The following is a 19,563-nucleotide window of genomic DNA, read 5'->3' as shown; positions in this document are numbered from 1 at the left end:
ACCCCCTAATTTGTATGAGTAGATTTATAGCGAGCTTGGATTTGCCCACTAATAGATGCACGAGATATTCCATGAATTATAATGGAATATGTTGTTTTTATGTTTCTCATATAATTTGAAGTTATGTGATGAAGTGTGGTTTTTAGATATTTTTAAGGGAAAATTACAATAAACATAATGTACTTTAATTTTTATTTAATTATTTTAAAATTACAAAGGAGTTTATATATTCATAATATTTTATATCCTCATACTAGATAGCTCAGAAAGTAAAATTCTCATTATATTTCAATTAATTAGTAAAAAAATTTTATATTAAATATTATAATTTTTCTATCATAAGAAAAAGGAACTAAGCCACCAGCCTTTTCTCATTCTTTTTTCTCTTGAATTACCTGGAGATTTGATATACTCAATAAACCCACAACCCAAAAAATTACGATCAACACCTACAATATTATACCAGATAAATTCACAATCTTTTCGCTCTCCTGTCTAGGAAATATCTTGCATAATATCATAGTCAACTCCTGTCATGAGAGTATTTAGAAGCGCGGATTAACTTTTTTTATATATATATATATATATATATATATTATATTTTGGATTGTTTTGATGTATTGATTTTAAAAAATAAAAAAATTATTTTAATATATTTAAATATAAAAAATAATTTAAAAATAAAGCAACCACAATTTAAAAAAACAATATAGCTTTGCCTGACACAAAAGGCATTAATTCGTGTCAATAATTCTTGAAGTTCAAATAGCATGCAGTTATGAACGTCTTCCACCATAGCGTCTCTGTCTTTGCTGGTAGGAAGTTAAGGCCTCTATAAACTCAGCTTTTCCAAAATCAGGCCAGAGTGCTTCTGCGAAGAAGAGTTCAGTGTAGGCCAGCTGCCACAGTAAGAAATTGCTGATTCTAAGTTCTCCACTGGTTCTTATCAATAAATCAGGGCATGGATATTCGGTACAATTTGTTTCCAATTCCTGTTCAAGTAGGCTTTCATCGATGTCTTCTAGTTGAACAGTACCATCCTTTACCTTTTGAGCAATGCTTTTGCATGCCTTTGTAACATCATATTTCCCACTATAGCCGACTGCCACGATGAGATGAAGTCTGGAGTTGTCTTTCGTCTTCTCCTCTAAGTCACTTATCAGTTTCTTCAGAGATTCCGAGAGCCTGGACGAGTCTCCAATTGTAGAGACTCGAGCGCCCTGCCTGCGAGTAGCATAAGAAGCATCAGGACCAATAAAAGCGATGGCAATAAACCAAACTACTGCATACATTTTAATATTTGTATATTTTCAAATAGCCACGATTGTATTGCATTTCGCAGCAGTGATGCACTGATGCCATACATGAGAAACAGTATTCCACTGGTTACCATGTGATGACTTCTCTAACATTTTGATGTTCAAATTTGTAAACATTCATTACACTGCGCACGCACAAATCAAGTAAACTATTGACAACCAGAAAGGATCTAGAATCAGGTTAGCATTAAAACATGCTGGTTTGATCATACATATAAAGGCTCACACAGATACGCTCAAGAGCATTTTATACACAAAAGAAGCATGTTTTTTGAGCAAAACATTGTAGAAAGTCTAGATGGAAGTCATTTAGAAAAGGGATATTCCCGCGAATCAAGCTTGATAAAAGTCTAACACGCAAATGCTTTGGACTTTCTGAAACTAACAAATTTGATAGGGATTTTCTAGCAATTTTAGCCCTCTATTCTGGTCCCAAAACAAGTAATCTCATCTTTCCTGGTTTCTGATTTGATGTGATTAAAATTAGCCTAAGAGTCTAATCTAATTGCCATTGCATACCAAGATCATTTGAGTTTTACAGCAATTCCCCATGTTTATGCAAAGAAAGAAACTACAAAAAAAAAAAAAAAAAAAAAAGAAAAAAAGAAAGAAACTACAAAAAAAAAAAAAAAAAAAATGAAGACACTGGATCGGTGGTAAGAGAAAGAATTCTAGCAGATAGATTGCTACCTCACTAAATTATCCAACTCGGACACCAACAGCCTTTCAAATAAACTCATCAAGAAATCAACCTCCTCCTGCACTATATTACACACTCCAATCACAATTAAAGTAAAGAAACATGGAAGTGAATTAGTTTAAGTTTTTTCCTTCAAGAATTTGTGAACTCCATCGCTACTAAATTACTTACCAAAAGAAAGGAAGAGAGAGGGAAGGCTACTGACCTTAGGCCTAATCCAATTATCATAAGAGAAGGCAAAAACAGTGAGAACTCCAATCCCCCAGTCACAACACAACTCAACAAGCTCCCTAAGTGACCGTGCACCAGCTTCATGCCCAGCGGATGCTGCTATAAACCCACGCTGCCTGGCCCACCTCGCATTGCCATCCATTATCACCGCCACGTGACGGGGCATCGCCTCCCTCAGTAGCCCCTCCGGCAAAGGCACAGACGCCACCCCTTTATCTTCTTCCTCTTTGGGAACCAGGTCATGTTTGGCCGCGAGAAGCGAAGTAGGGAAACGGTGCGTTTGGTCTCTTGTGTTTCTAAAGAGAGAATGCTTGTCAGCTTTTTGAGGAGCTAGATTGTTGTTGTAAATTGGTATTGGGAGGTTCAAGGATTGCATTATCCGGTCTAAGTTTCGAATTAGCAGTATTTAAGCAGCTCTTCGTTGTTCTATCGCCCCCTGCGTGCTTGCTCTATATGCATTCGTTTTATAACCAGTGGTTGTTTGCAGCTATAATTGCAGGCACAAGGTACACGGAAGGAAATAGCCATGGCTGCATTTCTTGATATTAATATTCTATTTATTATTTATTAAATAAAAAATAAAAAATTATAAATTATTTATCGATTTTTACATATTCAATAAGTATCTATTATTTATTATCACTTATTAATTAATAAAAAATAAAATCATGAATATATATTAATATTGACATAAAACTCATATATGAATAATATTTATTATTGAAGATATTTAAATATTCTATAAATATATCTATATAATATGAATTTATATTTTAGGTTAATTTCAAGTTGAATTTCACAATATTTATATCTTTTATAAATAAAAAGAATTCTATTCATTTACGTTAAGTCAAGTGGAAGCAGCGTCCAAACATCAGCTAGCCACTGGCTCCATGATTGGTGTAGATGTGAGATGGATTTCTCCCTTTCTGTCTTTTCTTACAATTATTCTGAGGGGGGAAGATCTTTTACATGTTCGCTTTTCAACTACAGCCATGGATAAAACGTGGTCTCTCTTATGGATAATGATGTGATTTTTCAATTCATGACTTAACTTAAAGCTCAGGTTACGACAGGTTTATTTAATAGATCAAAACAAAGTTATTTAAAAAATTAAATAGATTTTTATTCACCTGATTAAGCAAGTGAAAATAAATCAATTTAATTTGATTTTTTTAAAAAAAATACAACTCACGAACCCACAAAATCAGGGTAAGCTTAATAATTATAGTTTTTATTAAAAAAAAGAAAAGGAAATTGAAAAGATAAGGTCCAGACTCTCACTATTATCCTTTCAAAGTTCTAGAAAATGCCAGTTAGATTCATGACAAACAGTCTGCGTTAGATTTTCTATGCGTGTCACGTTATGTTTCTGATTATATGGTTGTTGTTGAAAGAAGAATACTTCTAATGAAAATCAACATAACCCTTTCAACCTATGATTTCTTCTAAAGATTCCTGTTTTTCTTTTACTAGCATGAATTCAAGGGCCATGGCTTCGCTATCTTTAGCTTGCTACTTGGAGCAAGGCTTATGCCTTCCTGCTTTATCATTATACTTGATACCACATTCTCTGTTGTTTGAAGAGAAAAAAGAAGTAATCATCGTTTGGCATTCCCATGTCAGCTGCAGATATTCTTTATTCATTTCCTCATATTGAGGTAACCATGTTGATTCTGTAGTCCTCATGCCCCGATGGTTACAACCCAGCAACTTGGATGCTTGTGGCTACTACACCTACCATTGAAGAGAAAATCGGTGAAGATTTTGCTGAATTATACAGAGAACCTAATCAATACAGGTTTCCCAATTGAGGTCTTGTTTAAACACCAGCTAGTTCTTGCAAAATACTTGCTTGTTTATCTACTGATCAGAGCGTTAATGTGCAAAATATTGCCCAGGGAGGTGGAAGCTTCAAATATCCATTTCAGTAATCCGCCTGCCGGTTCAGAACCTTTGAAGTTAGCCTCAGCATAATCCGCCTGAAGGCTCGTAGGCTCAGTTTTTTATTTTCCTTTGGAAACGAAATCTTGTATGCTGGAGAAGTCTGTTAAAATAATTAATATCAGATACAAAAAAAAGGCTAAAATTTTAAATAATTTATATATTATGAATACTTAATTTTAATCTAAATCCAAATAAAGTATATATAAGTTAAACTGAAAGTACTATTCTACCCTTAATAAATAAGACTACATAAATATTATTTAACATCTCCCCTCAAACTCACGACTCACAATGTGGTAGCTACAATCATCGAGAGTTTGCTAACCAGAAAACAAAAACGAGAGATGAAATGCGTCTTGGTAAAGAAATCTGCAATCTACAAGGAAGAAGGAACAAAAAGCAAAGCAATGGTGCCATGCTTGAGATGATGACGAGTAAGATGACAATCGATCTCAATATGCTTAGTTTGCTCATGAAAAATCGAGTTGTGAGCAATCTGAATAGAATTCTGGTTGTCACAATACATAGGAGTATGATGAGAAAAGGAAACTCCCATATTAGCAAGTAATCAATGTAACCAAACAATATCTTTGGTAGTAGATGTCATGACATGATATTCTGCTTTGGTGGATAATTGAGAAATAATAGATTGTTTCTTGCTTTTCCAAGAAATAAGAGAATCACCTAAAAAGATACAAAACCCAGTAACAAACTTGCGATCTGTTGATCATTATCATGATCAACATTAGAGTATGCACGCAACTCAAAGGAAAATGTGGATGAAAATAAAAGACTCTGAAAAACTGTACCCCGAAGATATCACAAAATACGAAGAACAGTTGCCTAGTGAATAGTAGTAGGAGAAGCAACAAATTGACTAACAACATGAACAACATATGCAATATCTGGACGAATAATAGTGAGATATGCCAAACTCCCAATAATAGTGCAGTATAAAGTAGGATCTATCAAAGGTAAACCTGAGAAAAAGAGTACCTTATGTTAACCTCAATGAGAGTAGCTATAGTTTTGTTATCAGTAAGTTTAGCCCGCTCAAGAATATCTGTAACATATTTCAACTGAGAAAGAAGGTAACCTCTAGGTAAGTATGCTACCTCAATACCCAGGAAATATCAAAGATAACCCAAATCCTTCATTTCAAATCGTCAAGCCAACTCTGTCTTTAAAACTGAAATATCATTAATGTCATCATCACCAGTAATAATCATGTCATCGATATATAAAGACAGAATGATACGACCTGCACCAATACACTTAATAAAAAGAGCAGAATCATGACTGCTAGAAACAAAGTCAGGAGATAAGATCACAATAGAGAATTTCTCAAACCAAGCACAGGGTGCTTGTTTGAGACTATATAATGCTTTCTTAAGCTTACAAACATATCGAGAGTCATGTGAAATATCAGGAGAGGGTACCATATAAACTTTTTCTTAAAGATCTCTATTCAAGAAGGCATTTTTAACATCAAGCTGAGAAATAAACCACTGACGAATTGAAGTTACAACAATAAGAGTATGAATAGTTGTCATTTTTGCAACTGGGGCAAATATCTCCTCATAGTCCATACCATACTGTTGAGAGTATCCTTTTGTAACTAGCCTAGCTTTGTATCGCTCAATAGACCCATTAAAATTAGTCTTAATCTGATACACCCAACGACAACAAACAACACTCTTACTAGGAGGTAGAGGAACCAGATCCTAAGTATCTGTCTTATATAAAGCAGAAAGTTCCTCATCCATAGCTTGCTGCCAAAGCGGATCAATAATTGCCTCTTTATAGGAAGATGACTCATAGAAACAATGAATAAAAGCTACAAAGGAAATAAATGATAAAGAATAACAAGAATAAGCAAAATTTGGTAGTTTTGTGGACTTATGAATATGAATGGACTGACATGGAGGTGGATCCACAATCTCAGATGAAGTTTGAGGGGCTGTAAATGAGAATGGAGCTTCAGGTGTGCCAGAGAGTAAAGTACCAGTACCTGTAGAGTTATGAGTACAAATTGATCGAACATGGGAGAGTTATCGTTACCAGAATCCTTAGAAAAGGGATTTATATGAATAATATCATATTTAGTTAGGTTATGAGTAGTGGATGGAATAGAAAAGAGAGATATATGCTCAAGGAAGACAACATGACAAAATACATAAAATTTCTAAGTTATTGGATCAAAACAACGATAACTCTTTTTACCTTTACCATAACCCAAAAAGACACAAATAACAGATCGAGAGGATAATTTACTACATTCTATATGAGGACAAAGAACAAAACAAGTACAACCAAAGACTTTAAATGAGAAATAATCAAGGACATACCCATATAACTTCTCAAAAGGAGATAGACTTGAACTATGAGAAGATGAAATTGTATTAATCAAAATTACTGCAGTAAGAATAGCTTCTTCCCAAAACTCACTAAGAACAAAAGCAGACAACAAGAGAGAACGAACAGTTTCGACAATATGCCTATGTTTTCTTTTAGCAACACCATTTTTCTCAAGAGTATCTGTATATGGAGTTTAGTGGATGGTTCCATCTAAGGCAAGCAATTGGAAAAATTTATTAGAGGTGTATTCCCCACCCAAATCACACTTAAATCATTTGATCACAACAGAATGTTGAGTTTTGATAAGAGCTCGAAAAGCTGCATATATCTCAAAGAATTCTAAATAATGTTTCATTAAATAAACCCAACAATAACGAATATAATTATCAATAAAAGAGACATAATGTCGAGACCGTCCTTTTATGGCAACAAAAGAAAGTCCTCATTTATCAGAATGAATAAAATCAAATGGTGAACAAAAAACAGAAATACTTCGATTAAAAAGTAAAGCAGAAAATTTTGTCAGTTTACATCCACTACAATTAGAAATGTCACAAGTTTTCAAATTTCCTAAAGCTCCTGTGGATACAAAAAATCTCAAACGAGAAGATGAAACATGACCTAGACGAAAATGCCATAAATAACAACTAGAAGATGAAAGACTCAAACGAAAGGAAAATAAATCAATACTAGTAGCAGCAGCAGCAGTAGTGGCAGCAACTGGCACTTTTAGCTCATCCAAAATATATAGTCCATTCTCCCTACGGCCTGTCCTAATTAGCTTCTCAGACTGCAGATCCTGTACACAATAAAAAAAATCAGAAAACATGACTAAATAATCACCAAAATGATATATTTGACCAATAAACGTAAGATTCAATTTGAGTTTTGGAATAAGATAAACATTAAGGAGAGACAAGTGAGGTGTGATAATAGAACCAACACCTGCTAAGGTCATATGAGTGCCATCAACAGTCATAACAGGAATGGAGGATAAAGGGGATACAAAGGTAAAAGATGAGGAATCTGGAGACATATGATGGGAAGCACCAGAATCCAAGACCTATTCAGAGTATGACATACATGAGGAACTATGAGGCAACTGACCTATAGAAGAAGAAGCGAACATTGTTTGTGGCTGCAAGGAGATAAACTTTTAAAATTGCTCAACCAAAGTATTGGGATCGGTAATAGAGCCTGAGGAAGCTATTGATGCAGTATTATGGTGTGGTGGTTTATAACTTTGATGTGGTCTATGAGCATTAGATTGTGACTGGCTGCCACAATTCCAAGCTTGATTTTGCTGTCTCAACTTAGGAAACTGAGCCTTCCAATGACCTTTCTGCTTACAGAAACTACACTCATCGAAGTTAACCCTTGTGTAAGGCTTGTTTTGATGATTAGAGAATGGCTTAGAAGGTACTGCTAGTATAGAAAGATTTGAAGCAGAAAGAATTCCCTTTTCATAATAAGACTAAAGATGTATTTTTTCAGCCAATAACTCACTAACAATAGAGTCAACAGAAAGTAGTGGAGAACAATGCAGAATTGAACCTCTAAGTCCTCCGAAGTCACTGCGAAGTGCTGCTAAAAACTGTACCAATCGTTGTTGCTCTCTTCGCTCAATATAGGCACTACATACCTTTAATTCTGTCGATTTTATAAGAGGCAATTGATCCTAAAGATTTATCATAGCAGAATAAAACTCTTGAATACTCATATTCTTTTGATGAAGAGTCCGTATGCCATTCTCTAATTGATATTGTTTTGCAAAATTTGATTGCGTGAATAACCTTTGCAGATGGTCTTAAACCTCTTTTGCTGTCTCATACTTTGCCAATTGCGTACCTATCGAATGCTCAACAGAATTGTTGATCCAAGTTGTTGTTACTCATTTTTTAGTCATACGTGCTAATGGAGATGGTATATATCCCCTTTAAATCAAAGGCAGGAGTTTAGTTCAAGGTTGCTGGGAGATTGACAAAAACAAAGGAGAAAGAAATGTTTTCTTCAGACCATGTTTCAGCTATCATCTGCTCTCCTTATCCTTCCATTTTGCTATCGAAATTGTCAAGATTTTTAGGCTAATTAAGATTTTTTAAAATGCTAAATTCGTTCATTTGCTATCTGGTCTCTAAGGTTGGACAAATCCCTCAGAAGTTGCACTAAAAAACAGCTCTGCCATTATCGTAATTTTTTGTTCCAACTTAGGCTTTGATTCTGATCTGGTTCCATCCAATACCCGACCATCCCGACTATATTTTATCACTCATGACATGTTGAAAAATTAACCTACACTTTTATTGGGTCCTAGGGCTCGCTATTTTTATGGCAGACTCTCAATCAAAGTAGGATACTTAACATCGTCAGTTTCTTGATTTAGATCAAAAGATCCTCTTTGACCAATCATGTTGCACCAATTTCTGTACTTTAAATTGAATTTATCTCATTCTTAATCCTTTATGAAAGTCATATTCCTATACACGTAGATGAATTTCAGGTTTTGAATCACCTTATTTTGATATCAGAAACTTAAAATATCCCTGTTTGAATATCTCAAAATGAAAGTAGAGAACTCTACCTTAAGCAGGATTTTGACCCGAATTTCACACTAAAGGCTTTGCTTCCACTATGATTTTGCTGATCTTTATTCTTAGGTTATACTTCTACTCAACTTGGGATGCTTAGCATTTGTTAGTTTTTTTAATCGAATTAGGAGACCATTTTTACCAATCGGATTGCGACCCGATTCACTTTTGTAAAATGATTTTATCTCACATCGAATCCTTCATCAAAGTTGTAGTCCTGGACGCATAGATGAATTTAGGCTTTTGAATTGCTTGATTTCAATATCAGGAGTGCAAGATATTCCTGTTTGAATATCTGACATGAAATTAGAGAATTTTGCCGCAAGCAGGATCTGACCCTAGTTGCACTAAAAACTCTACTTCTGTCATGATTTTGCTGGTTTTTCTTCTTAGGTTACACTCTCACTCATATCAGGATGCTCGATATTTGTTAGTTTTTTAAATCAGATCAGGAGACCATTTTTTCCAACCAAATTACGGCTCGATTCTGTTCTAGAAAATAATTTTATCTCACCTCAAATTCTCATGAAAGTTGTAGTCCTATATGTGTAGATGAATCACTTGATTTCGATATCAAAAACTCAAGATATTCATATTTGAATATCTAATAAGGAAGCAAAAATCCTGTCGTAAAAAAAAATTATGTCGCAAACAAATTCTACCGCAAAGAAAATATTTTTCTACCATAGGAAGGATTTTGCCCCCTAACTTTGCAGGAGTGAATTGAAAAAAGAGACTAAAATAAGAGAGTTAATTGCCGATGTAAATTAGAAGAAACTTGGCTAGGTTTTAAAGAAATAGAAAAAGGGGATAGGATCGGCAAATGATAGAAATTCTGCCATAATGGATCAAGTTTCTAATGCCTTTTTAACAACAAATGACGTTGTCTTTTCCTCTATTGCATTAATTCTTTTCTTTAGCTAGACGGTGCCGTATGAGAACAACCCCTTTGTTGGAAATATAATTAGCATGGTATTGTACCTCGTCTGTATTCCGTTCCCTCCTCTGTAACCTTTTTACTGTGTTTTTTTGAAATCCTTCGTCCTTGCATCCTGCAACTTGCTGCACAAAACAGTCCCCCTTTTCAAGCTAGGATGGCAGCTGCGGGAGGAAACAACATTGTACCTCTAGTGCCAGCTGGGGAAGAGGACACAGTCACGCAGAGGGAGCCTCGCCATCATTTAATGGTTGGAATTCCATCCCTAACATAGACAGCTAGGATGAGAGGGGGTAGGGGCTGTTCTCCAAGTTTGCTTAACTATATAAGCAAGCTATGAAAAAAAAAAAAAAGGGGAAGAGAGGTGAAACAAAAGAGAAAAACGGGAAGAAAACACAGGGAAGAGTAAAAACAAAGAGAGCTAGCATAGAAAAACAAAGAGAATGAAAGGGAAAAATCATCTACGGTCTATCCTGCATTGCCGAAAAAGAGTTCACCAAACCCACGGGTCTCCTAAAAACTCTTAACGACAAAAAAGAGGAAGGCTTTTTTTCAGTTTCAGAGGCAGAAAAGTAAAGGTTTTCACCTGCCTGCACCTCATTTTCTGCTATTTCTTATGGTTTTTGTTAGATGTTCAATTTTATTGTGGTTTGAACAAAAGGATTGTGCTTGCCCACTATCATTGCCATACTTTATAGTTTATATTTATTTTTCTACGTTACAACAATGTTTTTTTCCCTTGATCTTACATTAAGGCTGTATGCCTTTTATTTTGGTTTATTACTGTGAGAGACTATGAGTTCATAGCCCAGCAGCATCTGCAGATATAGCTACCAGTTTCTGCTGTATTGAAACTCGACATCTGCTGCTTTTTTATTTTCCAAAATCTGTTCCCCGCTTTGCTCTAGTTTTAGTTTTTAGTTTGAATAAAAGGTGGTGTTTGCCTAGTGTCACTGCTATACTTTATAGTTTGGATTACTTGTCAACGTTACAACTGCGTGTTTTTTCCTTGATCTGTTGTTGTGAGTGATTGTTTTTCATGGTCTCTCTACTTGAGTTGCCTCCTTGCCGGGAATGTTGCATAGTAATGTTAGTGAATTAGAAACATAGCTTCTATAAGAGGAGGAAGAAGAGAAAACAAAAACAGTATCGGAAATGTAGAGAGTGAACGCGGAGAAGAAAAAATCCAATAGAGATCGAAGACAGAGGGAGGAAATAACAAAACAGGAGAGAAAGGGTAACATAAAGGAAAGGAAAGGGAGAAAACCAAGAGAACAAGAAGAAGGTTTGAGAGCAAAAACAATGGGAAACAACAAAAGAGAGAAGAGCTTGACTGCAATATATCCTACCTTGCCAAAAAAGAGTTTAACAAGCTCTAAAGAGTTTTTTTAAAAAAGCTCCTAACAACAAGAAGAGGAAGGTTTCCTTTGGGGATCAAAGGTAAAGTAATAAGGGAATCGCTCGATGGTTTGTGCTCTATTTTCTTTGTTCTGCAAGTAGGAGTTGCAGAATGGTGCAGGGGGAGCAATTCTTGTTTCTAAACAAAACTTTTGGCTAGTGAAGAAAGTATATAACATAAAGGAAGTTTTGGGAAGAGAAAGTAAAAAGAGCAAGAGGGAAATTCATTTTCAGGTGGGGTGGTTTTTCTTTGCAGACTCTTAGATCATGTTTTTGACGAGATAGATGGCCATTTGTTCCTTTAGTCTTAGTCTTTAATACATGGTATAAAAGCATGCCCCTCAGGTTTCTTTACTTTCGCGAGCATGGCAGTTTTGAAGATTAGGATAGGAGAGGATGAGTCGTGGGTCACATACACTGTTGTAGGATTTTAAATTCAAAATGTTATTTTTAGAACTTTAGCCCCCATGTGACGAGTTTATTCTTGTGATGGTTTAATAACTTTAACTGTGATTCTTGCGTTTAATTATTGCAATTAATCATTGTTTTGAGTTCAAAATATTAGATGTAGGACTTTGGCCCTACATGACGAACTTATTCCTGTGATGTTTGCATTGAATTGTTGTGATACATAGTTTTTTATTTAATATAAAAATGTTTTTGTGTGTTGCATATGGCTAATACTGTAACATATTTTTAAATTACTTTTTTTCAAAAAAAAGCAAATATTCGAGGTAAAAAAAAGTGTTTTAGCATGGATTTCTTGAAAAAAAAATTATTTTCTTGCATCTTGGATTTTACAACATGTTTGTAAATTCCAAAGGGTGTTGGCCAATATTTCAAAAAATATAAAAATCTCATTTTTAGGAATTTTGTTTTATTCACTATTAATATTTGGATAGAGAAATCCCATAGGGATAAATATCCAAAAATATTATTAGGAATAATTTGTTATTCATTAGTAATGTTTGGATAAAAAAAATCCAAAAAAAGGTTAATATTCAAAATATTATTGGGAATAATTTGTCATTGTTCACTATTAATATTTGAATAAAGAAACCTCAAGTGGTAAATATCAAAATATTTTTCTAGGAATAATAAGTCATTATCCCATAATAATATAAGAACAAATAAACCTATGAAAGGTAAATGTCCAAATATTGTTAATAGGAATACAACTTATTCATTTTTAACATAAGGACATATTTATGCCTAAAAATTTGTTTAGAACAATTTAATTGTGTATTCTTGAAAAAAAGCCTCAATTATAATTGGAAACATTTCAAATTTTGATCTTACATTTTATGAGTAATGAAAGTATACTAAGGCAAAAATGAGTTTTTAAAGCGCCTTGAATTTCCTTGGATTTCTAACTTAGTTTTTTTCTTGCGATTTACAAGTAGTGAACACTTGAAATACTAAGGGAAAAATGAGCTCTTAAGCATATTGAGTCTCCTTGGATTTCTATCTTAGTTGTCTTTAAATTCATAAATTCTGAATTTATTTCAAAACTAAGCTTAGTCTTTCGCACTCTATATACATATCAAAAGGTATGATCCATATTGGTCAAGGTTTATTTCCCTTAAACTTTGAACCCAAGTTCTTACATCATAGCAAACTTATCCTAAGGAACTGATGGGACTAGAGAATATTAACACCATAGCAATTATAGGCAAACCAAACACCAAGTAGCTTATTTTAAGTAGGGCGTACCAGGGGTGCTAAAACCTTCCCTTTACGTAACCATTCTCTTGCCTTAGAATTTTTGAAAGACCAGTTAGGTTTCCTAGTGACTATAATACTAGGTGGCTACTCCCTTTTTCACAAAACAAAAACCCTGACATCTATCCCTGCTACCAGGAAGGGTCGCTATGACGTCGAGCTCTCGTGAGGGTATGACATAAGTAATGATTTTTGCATTATTTGCTTCCTATGTATTTATCAAAAAAGCATCCCCCTCCTCAATATTCTTAGGTATCATTTAAGTTTCACTAACATACCCTCACATCTTCTTACCCTTAAGAAAATTTCTCATTACATAACTCCAATACAAATAGTTCTTGCCATCCAACCTCACACTCACAGACTGAAACGAATCATCTCTTTCAGTAGCCATAATCAACAATCACAGAGAACCAGAAAGCAAAAGTAGCGGAAAACAAAATACCAAATTGCAGAAACTAAACAAAGATTGCAGAAACTAAACAAATATATTCTTAAAATTATACGATTACTCCAAAATAGAAAACAAATTTGCAGAAACTGAACGCAAATACCAAATTCCAAAAGCTGAAGGAAAGATGAAATACCAAAATAATTACAGAAACTGACGAAATACCAAATTTTACAAAAGCAAAAGATAAAATCTCACTCTAAAAAATTTGTTTAGTTTTTATAACCTCTGTTCAGTTTCTGCAATTTGGTATTTTATTTTTCGTTGCTTTTGCATTCTGGTTCTCTATGACTGTTAATTATGGCTACTAAAAGAGATGATTCACTTTAATCTGTAAGTGTGAGGTTAAAAGGGAAGAACTATTAGTAGTGAAGTTATGTAATGAGAAATTTCCTTAATGGTAAGAAGATGTATGAGTGTGCTAGTGGAATTTATATAATACCTAAGAATATTGAGGAGGGGGATGCTATTTTGATAGATATATAGGAAGCAAATAATTCAAAGATCATTACTTGGATCAACAATTCTGTTGAACATTTTATAGGTACGCAGTTGGCAAAGTAGGAGACATCAAAAGAGGTTATTTACACAATCAAATTTTACAAAATAGTATCAATTAGAGAATGATATACGACTCTTCATTAAAAGAATATGAGTATTCAAGAGTTTTATTCTGTTATGACTGCTGATGGCACTCTTATGCCCTTAGTAGGTGTTGGTTCTATTATCACAACTCATTTGTCTCTCCCTAATATTTATCTTATTCCAAAACTCAAATTGAATCTTGTGTCTGTTGGTCAAATATATGATTATGGTGATTATTTAGTCATGTTTTCTAGTTCTTTTTGTTGTGTACAGGATCTGCAGTCTCAGAAGCTAATTGGGACAGGCCGTAGGGTGAATGAACTATATATTTTAGATGAGCTAAAAGTGCTAGTTACTGCCACTGCTACTGCTACTACTACTGTTGATTTGTCTTCCTTTCGTTTGAGTCTTTCATCTTCTAGTTTTTATTTATGGCATTCCCATTTAGGTTATATTTTGTCTTCTCGTTTGATATTTTTGACATCCACAAGAGCTTTAAAAAATTTAAAAACTTGTGACATTTCTGATTGTAGTAGATGTAAATTGGCAAAATTTTTCACTTTATCTTTTAATCAAAGTATTTTTGTTTCTTCTTTACCATTTGATTTTATTTATTCTGATAAATAGGGACTTTCTCCTATTGCCATAAAAGGACGATCTCAATATTATATCTCTTTTATTGATGATCATACTCGTTATCGTTGGATTTATTTAATGAAACAACGTTCTGAATTCTTTGAGATATATGCAGTTTTTTGAGCTCTTATCAAAACTCAACATTCTGCTATGATCAAATGCTTTAGGTGTGATGTGGGTGGGGAATACACCTTTAATAAATTTTGCCAATTGCTTGCCTTAGATGGACCCATCCACTAAATTTCATGTACAGATACTTCTAAAAAAAATGGTGTTGCTCAAAGATTCATGTACACATACTCCTCAGCAAAATGGTGTTGCTAAAACATAGATACATTGTCAAAATTGTTCATTCTCTCTTGTTGTCTACTCTTATTCTTAGTGAGTTTTAGGGAGAAGCTATTTTTACTGCTGTAAGTTTGATTAATACAATTACACCTTTTCATAGTTCAGGTTTATCTCCTGTTGAAAAGTTATATGGGAATGTTTTTTATTATTTCTCATTTAGAGTTTTTGGTTGTACTTGTTTCATTCTTTATCCTCATGTAGAATGCAGTAAGCTATCCTCTTGATCTGCTATTTATATCTTTTTGGGTTATGATGAAGGTAAAAGGAGTATCGTTGTTTTGATCTAATAATTTAGAAACTTTATATGTCTCGTCATGTTGTCTTCCTTGAGTATGTACCTTTATTTTTTATTCCATTCACTGCTCATAGCCTGACTAAATCTGATCTTATTTGTATAGATTCCTTTTCTAAGGATTCTGATAATGATACCTCTCTTCATGTTCGATCAATTTCTAATCATAACTCTACAGGTACTGGTACTTTACTCTCTGGCATACCTGAAGCTCCATTATGATCTACAGCCCCTCAAGCTTTATCTGAGATTGTGTATCCACCTTCATGTCAGTCCATTCACATTCGTAAGTCCATAAAACTACCAGATTTTGCTTATTCTTGTTGTTCTTCATCATTTACTTCTTTTTTATCTTCTATTTATTATCTCTTTGAGCCTTTTTCTTATAAAGAGGCAATTCTTGATCCGTTTAGGTAGTAAGCTATGGATGAGGACTTTCTACTTTGCATAAGACAAATACTTGGGATCTGGTTTCTCTGCCTTCTGGTAAGAGTGTTGTTGATTGTAGTTAGATGTATAAGATTAAGTCTAATTCTGATGGGCCCATTGAGCGATACAAAGTTAGGCTGGTTGCAAAAAGATACTCTCAACAGTATGGTATGGACTATGAGGAGACATTTGTCCCGGTTGCAAAAATGACTACTATTCATACTCTTATTGTAGTAGCTTTGATTCATCAATAACATATTTCTCAGCTTGATGTTAAAAATAACTTCTTGAATGGAGATCTTCAAGAAGAAGTTTAGATGACACCCTTTTTTGGTATTTCACATGACTCTAAATATGTTTGTAAGCTTAAGAAAGCATTAATTATATGGTCTCAAACAAGCACCCCATGCTTGGTTTGAGAAATTCTCTATTGTGATCTCGTCTCTTAGCTTTATTTCTAACAGTCATGATTCTGCTATTTTTATTAAGTGCACTGATACAGGTCGTATCATTCTATCTTTATATGTTGATGACATGATTATTACTAGTGATGACATTGATGGTATTTCAGTTTTGTAGATAGAGTTTGTTAGATGATTTGAAATGAAGGATTTGGATTATCTTTGATATTTTCTAGGTATTGAGGTAACATACTCAACTAGAGGTTACCTTTTTTATCATTTGAAATATATTGCAGATATTCTTGAGTGGGCTAGACTTACTAATAACAAGACTATAGATACTCCTATTGAGGTTAACGCAATATACTCTTCTTTGATGGTTTAACTTTGATAGATCCTATTTTATACCACACTATTGTTGGGAGCTTGGTATATCTCATCATTATTTGTCTAAATATTTCATATGATGTTCATGTTATTAGTCAGTCTGTTGCTTCTTCTAATATTGTTCACTTGGCAGCTGTTCTTTGTATTTTGCGATATCTTCGGAATACAGTTTTTCAAAGTCTTTTACTTTCATCCACCTCTTTCTTGGAGTTGCGTGCATACTCTGATGCCGATCATGGTAGTGATCCCACAGATCGCAAGTCTATTACCGGGTTCTGTATCTTTTTAGGTGATTCTTTTGTTTCTTAGAAGAGCAAGAAATAATATATTGTTTCTCAATCATCCACCAAAGTAGAATATCATGCCATGATATCTACTACCAAAGAGATTGTTTGGTTACGTTGGTTATTTGCTGATATGAGAGTTTCCTTTTCTCATCCTCCTTTTCTGTATTGTGATAATCACAGTTCTATTCAGATTGCTCACAACTTGGTTTTTTATGAGCGAACTAAGCACATTGAGATCGATTGTCATCTTACTTGTCATCATCTCAAGCATGACATCATTTCTTTGCATTTTGTTCCTTCTTCCTTGTAGATTACAAATTTCTTCACCAAGACGCATTCCATCTCTCGTTTTCGTTTTCTAGTTGGCAAACTCTCGATACTTGCAGCTGCTGCATCGTGAATTTGAGGGGAGATGTTAAATAATATTTATATATTCTTATTTATTAAGGGTAGAATAATACTTTCAATTTAACTTATATATATTTTATTTGTATTTAGATTAAGACTAAATGCTTATAATATATAAATAATTTAAAATTCTAGTCTTTTTTTCATGTTTGATTTTAATTATTTTAACAAATATTTCTATCTCAGTACCAAATACCATAAGAGGGAATTGGAAAGAAAAGAGAAGGCTGAAAAAAAAGGGGAGGGGCTTTCTTTAATTTGTTCAGTTATTTGACATCTGCTGGTGTTCGTTATGCAAGCAATCTACTAATCATAGCGCTTAAGATGTCTCATTTCCCTTGTGTTGAGACTCTCAGAATGTTATATTAAGTCACTCCATGCTGATACTTTTGATAGGGACTCAGCTCAAGCTTTGTTTGTGGTTATGGGAGCACTTTATTCTTCATGCATGCTTCTCGGGGTCAGTAATGCTTCCACAGTACAGCCAATAGTTTCAATTGAGAGAACTGTTTTCTACAGAGAGAAAGCAGCCGGAATGTACTCTCCATTATCCTATGCCATGGCCCAGGTGACTGTCATTGTGCTGAAGAAATAGCAGCTTCTTTTGGAAAGAGCAGTTGATGAAAATATTTACAGTTCAATGTTCATTTGATGAGGCTTGTTATGTACTTCGCTCAAGACCACATATTTGTATAATATTCTATTTTGTTTCGTGGATTTATAATTTGCCTCTTTTCCTCGAGAAGATAAACAACTTTTGATTTCTCCTCAAGACCAGATATTTATATATATATATATAAATATATTTTCGTAAAGACCAAATCACATAACATCTCCAAAGTGAAGCACAGTTACACGGTAGAAAGGACAGATAGTTAAGGGACTGGGAAATAATTTGACTTCACACACATGAGGGGAAAGGAAGTAGAAGGATTTGGGGTAAATTCCCATATCCATGAAAATTGCACGGTGTACCTGTTTCCTTTCAGCCACCTTTTATGGTTACTGTCTGCCCCTTTTCAGAGTATTCGAGGATGGTGGATCTGGTTCTACGAGTCTGCGCTATTGCGTGGAATCTGCGGGGTATTATCACTTCTCCGCTAGGTGATGTGGAAACAATAATTGTAGAAGCAGAAATGTACGCAGTTTAATTTATCAAATTTTAAATTTGTTTTTTAGAAATTAAGTTTTATAAATTTTAGAATTATTTAAAACTTACATAATTATTAATTTTAAAATTATTAAATTAATTAAAAATATATATAAATTGATAAAAAAAAAATTGTAGGAGCGGGGTTTGAATTCCCTGCGAAAAAGTACTTGGATGTTACTTTCGGCTATGGTCCCGGTATGATCGGAGTGTCGGTAGCAGTACCTGTTGGCTTTTGTCTCTTCTTTATTATCTTCGCCGTCTCCATTAAAGTCCTCAACTTCCAGAAACGATGAGGACTTTACAATCCAGGAGCTTTTATGGATTGCATAGGCAAGCATCAAAATCATAACAGAAGACATTGAGTAGGAGACTTCAAGTTGAGATCATGGGGTATGCCAAAGGGGCAAAATACCTACCAGGAAGATTTCTCTTCAGTGCTTGATCCCACCAGACTACCTGACCTGGGAATTTTATGACATGAATCTATCAAGGATGTTATCCCCGGTTCTAAAATAATTGTCTTCTGTTCTAGTAACAGGTTGACATATTAGAAGATATGGAAATCATTCTTCATGCTTTACAAATCCAAGTTCAAACTAGCCATAGAAACGGGCAGCGGCTGGCTTACTTTGAACAATTTTTTCTCCAAAAATAGAGAACTATGACAAAAGATATACGTAGATGTTATGTACAAAATAAAACAGACGTACATGGTACTTCTACGCAGAATGCTCTGTCCCTAAAACATGGAGAAGCCAAGCCAGCCAGCTCACCCCCCTGCTTGCCCCGCAAGAGTGGGATTGAACATGAGAAGTCAACAATGGCATCTATAATGCAGCTGACTCCTAACTCTAAGGCATGCAGAATGAGTAAAAACAGTTGGACATCTGCATAATTTAATCAACTCATATCATATGGTACTATCGATATATATATTTCATGTTCATAAGAGAGAACTATTTAATTCAGTACTCAACCAAAAGCCA

General features: G+C 34.2%; 2 protein-coding genes across 3 annotated transcripts; both read right to left on the bottom strand.

Moving 5' to 3' along the window:
• Window positions 1-695: 695 nt before the first annotated feature.
• Window positions 696-2,785, bottom strand: LOC105131052 (dehydrodolichyl diphosphate synthase 2-like). Of its 2 annotated transcripts, none has more exons than XM_011033820.1 (3): window positions 2,191-2,785; window positions 2,010-2,082; window positions 696-1,224 (listed from the first exon to the last, which is right to left on the bottom strand). In XM_011033820.1, exons 1-3 carry the CDS (start codon window positions 2,624-2,626, stop codon window positions 777-779), a joined length of 957 nt encoding a protein of 318 aa, XP_011032122.1. In that variant the 5' UTR covers window positions 2,627-2,785; the 3' UTR covers window positions 696-776. The 2 variants fall into 2 exon arrangements, with proteins under 2 accessions (XP_011032122.1, XP_011032123.1); XM_011033821.1 differs by having other exon boundaries at window positions 2,010-2,077; window positions 2,225-2,785.
• A 2,578-nt stretch (window positions 2,786-5,363) lies between these two features.
• Window positions 5,364-7,920, bottom strand: LOC105131151 (uncharacterized). Its single transcript, XM_011033985.1, has 7 exons — window positions 7,906-7,920; window positions 7,499-7,618; window positions 7,246-7,354; window positions 6,119-6,208; window positions 5,946-6,034; window positions 5,711-5,864; window positions 5,364-5,458 (listed from the first exon to the last, which is right to left on the bottom strand). The coding sequence occupies exons 1-7, from the start codon at window positions 7,918-7,920 to the stop codon at window positions 5,364-5,366; spliced, it is 672 nt and encodes a 223-aa protein (XP_011032287.1).
• Window positions 7,921-19,563: the final 11,643 nt, after the last annotated feature.

The sequence above is a fragment of the Populus euphratica genome, unplaced genomic scaffold (genome assembly GCF_000495115.2).
Source record: "Populus euphratica unplaced genomic scaffold, PopEup_1.0 scaffold76.1, whole genome shotgun sequence".
In the NCBI taxonomy this organism is placed as follows: Eukaryota; Viridiplantae; Streptophyta; class Magnoliopsida; order Malpighiales; family Salicaceae; genus Populus; species Populus euphratica.
This window is presented reverse-complemented; position numbering and strand designations above follow the sequence as displayed.

What these genes read in the sequence shown, in the direction of transcription:
- LOC105131151 (XM_011033985.1), bottom strand. An exon ending in TACTGCTGCTGCTGCTACTA is followed by an intron (nt 6,209 to 7,245) that starts GTATTGATTTAT and finishes ATAACTCTACAG; the next exon opens with GTACTGGTACTTTACTCTCT. An exon ending in CTATGGATGAGGAACTTTCT is followed by an intron (nt 5,865 to 5,945) that starts GCTTTATATAAG and finishes TGGGTGTATCAG; the next exon opens with ATTAAGACTAATTTTAATGG.
- LOC105131052 (XM_011033820.1), bottom strand. Translation starts at nt 2,626, where the DNA reads ATGCAATCCTTGAACCTCCCAATACCAATTTACAACAACAATCTAGCT. An exon ending in CTCTCTCTTCCTTTCTTTTG is followed by an intron (nt 2,083 to 2,190) that starts GTAAGTAATTTA and finishes TGTGTAATATAG; the next exon opens with TGCAGGAGGAGGTTGATTTC. An exon ending in GAGTTGGATAATTTAGTGAG is followed by an intron (nt 1,225 to 2,009) that starts GTAGCAATCTAT and finishes TGCTACTCGCAG; the next exon opens with GCAGGGCGCTCGAGTCTCTA.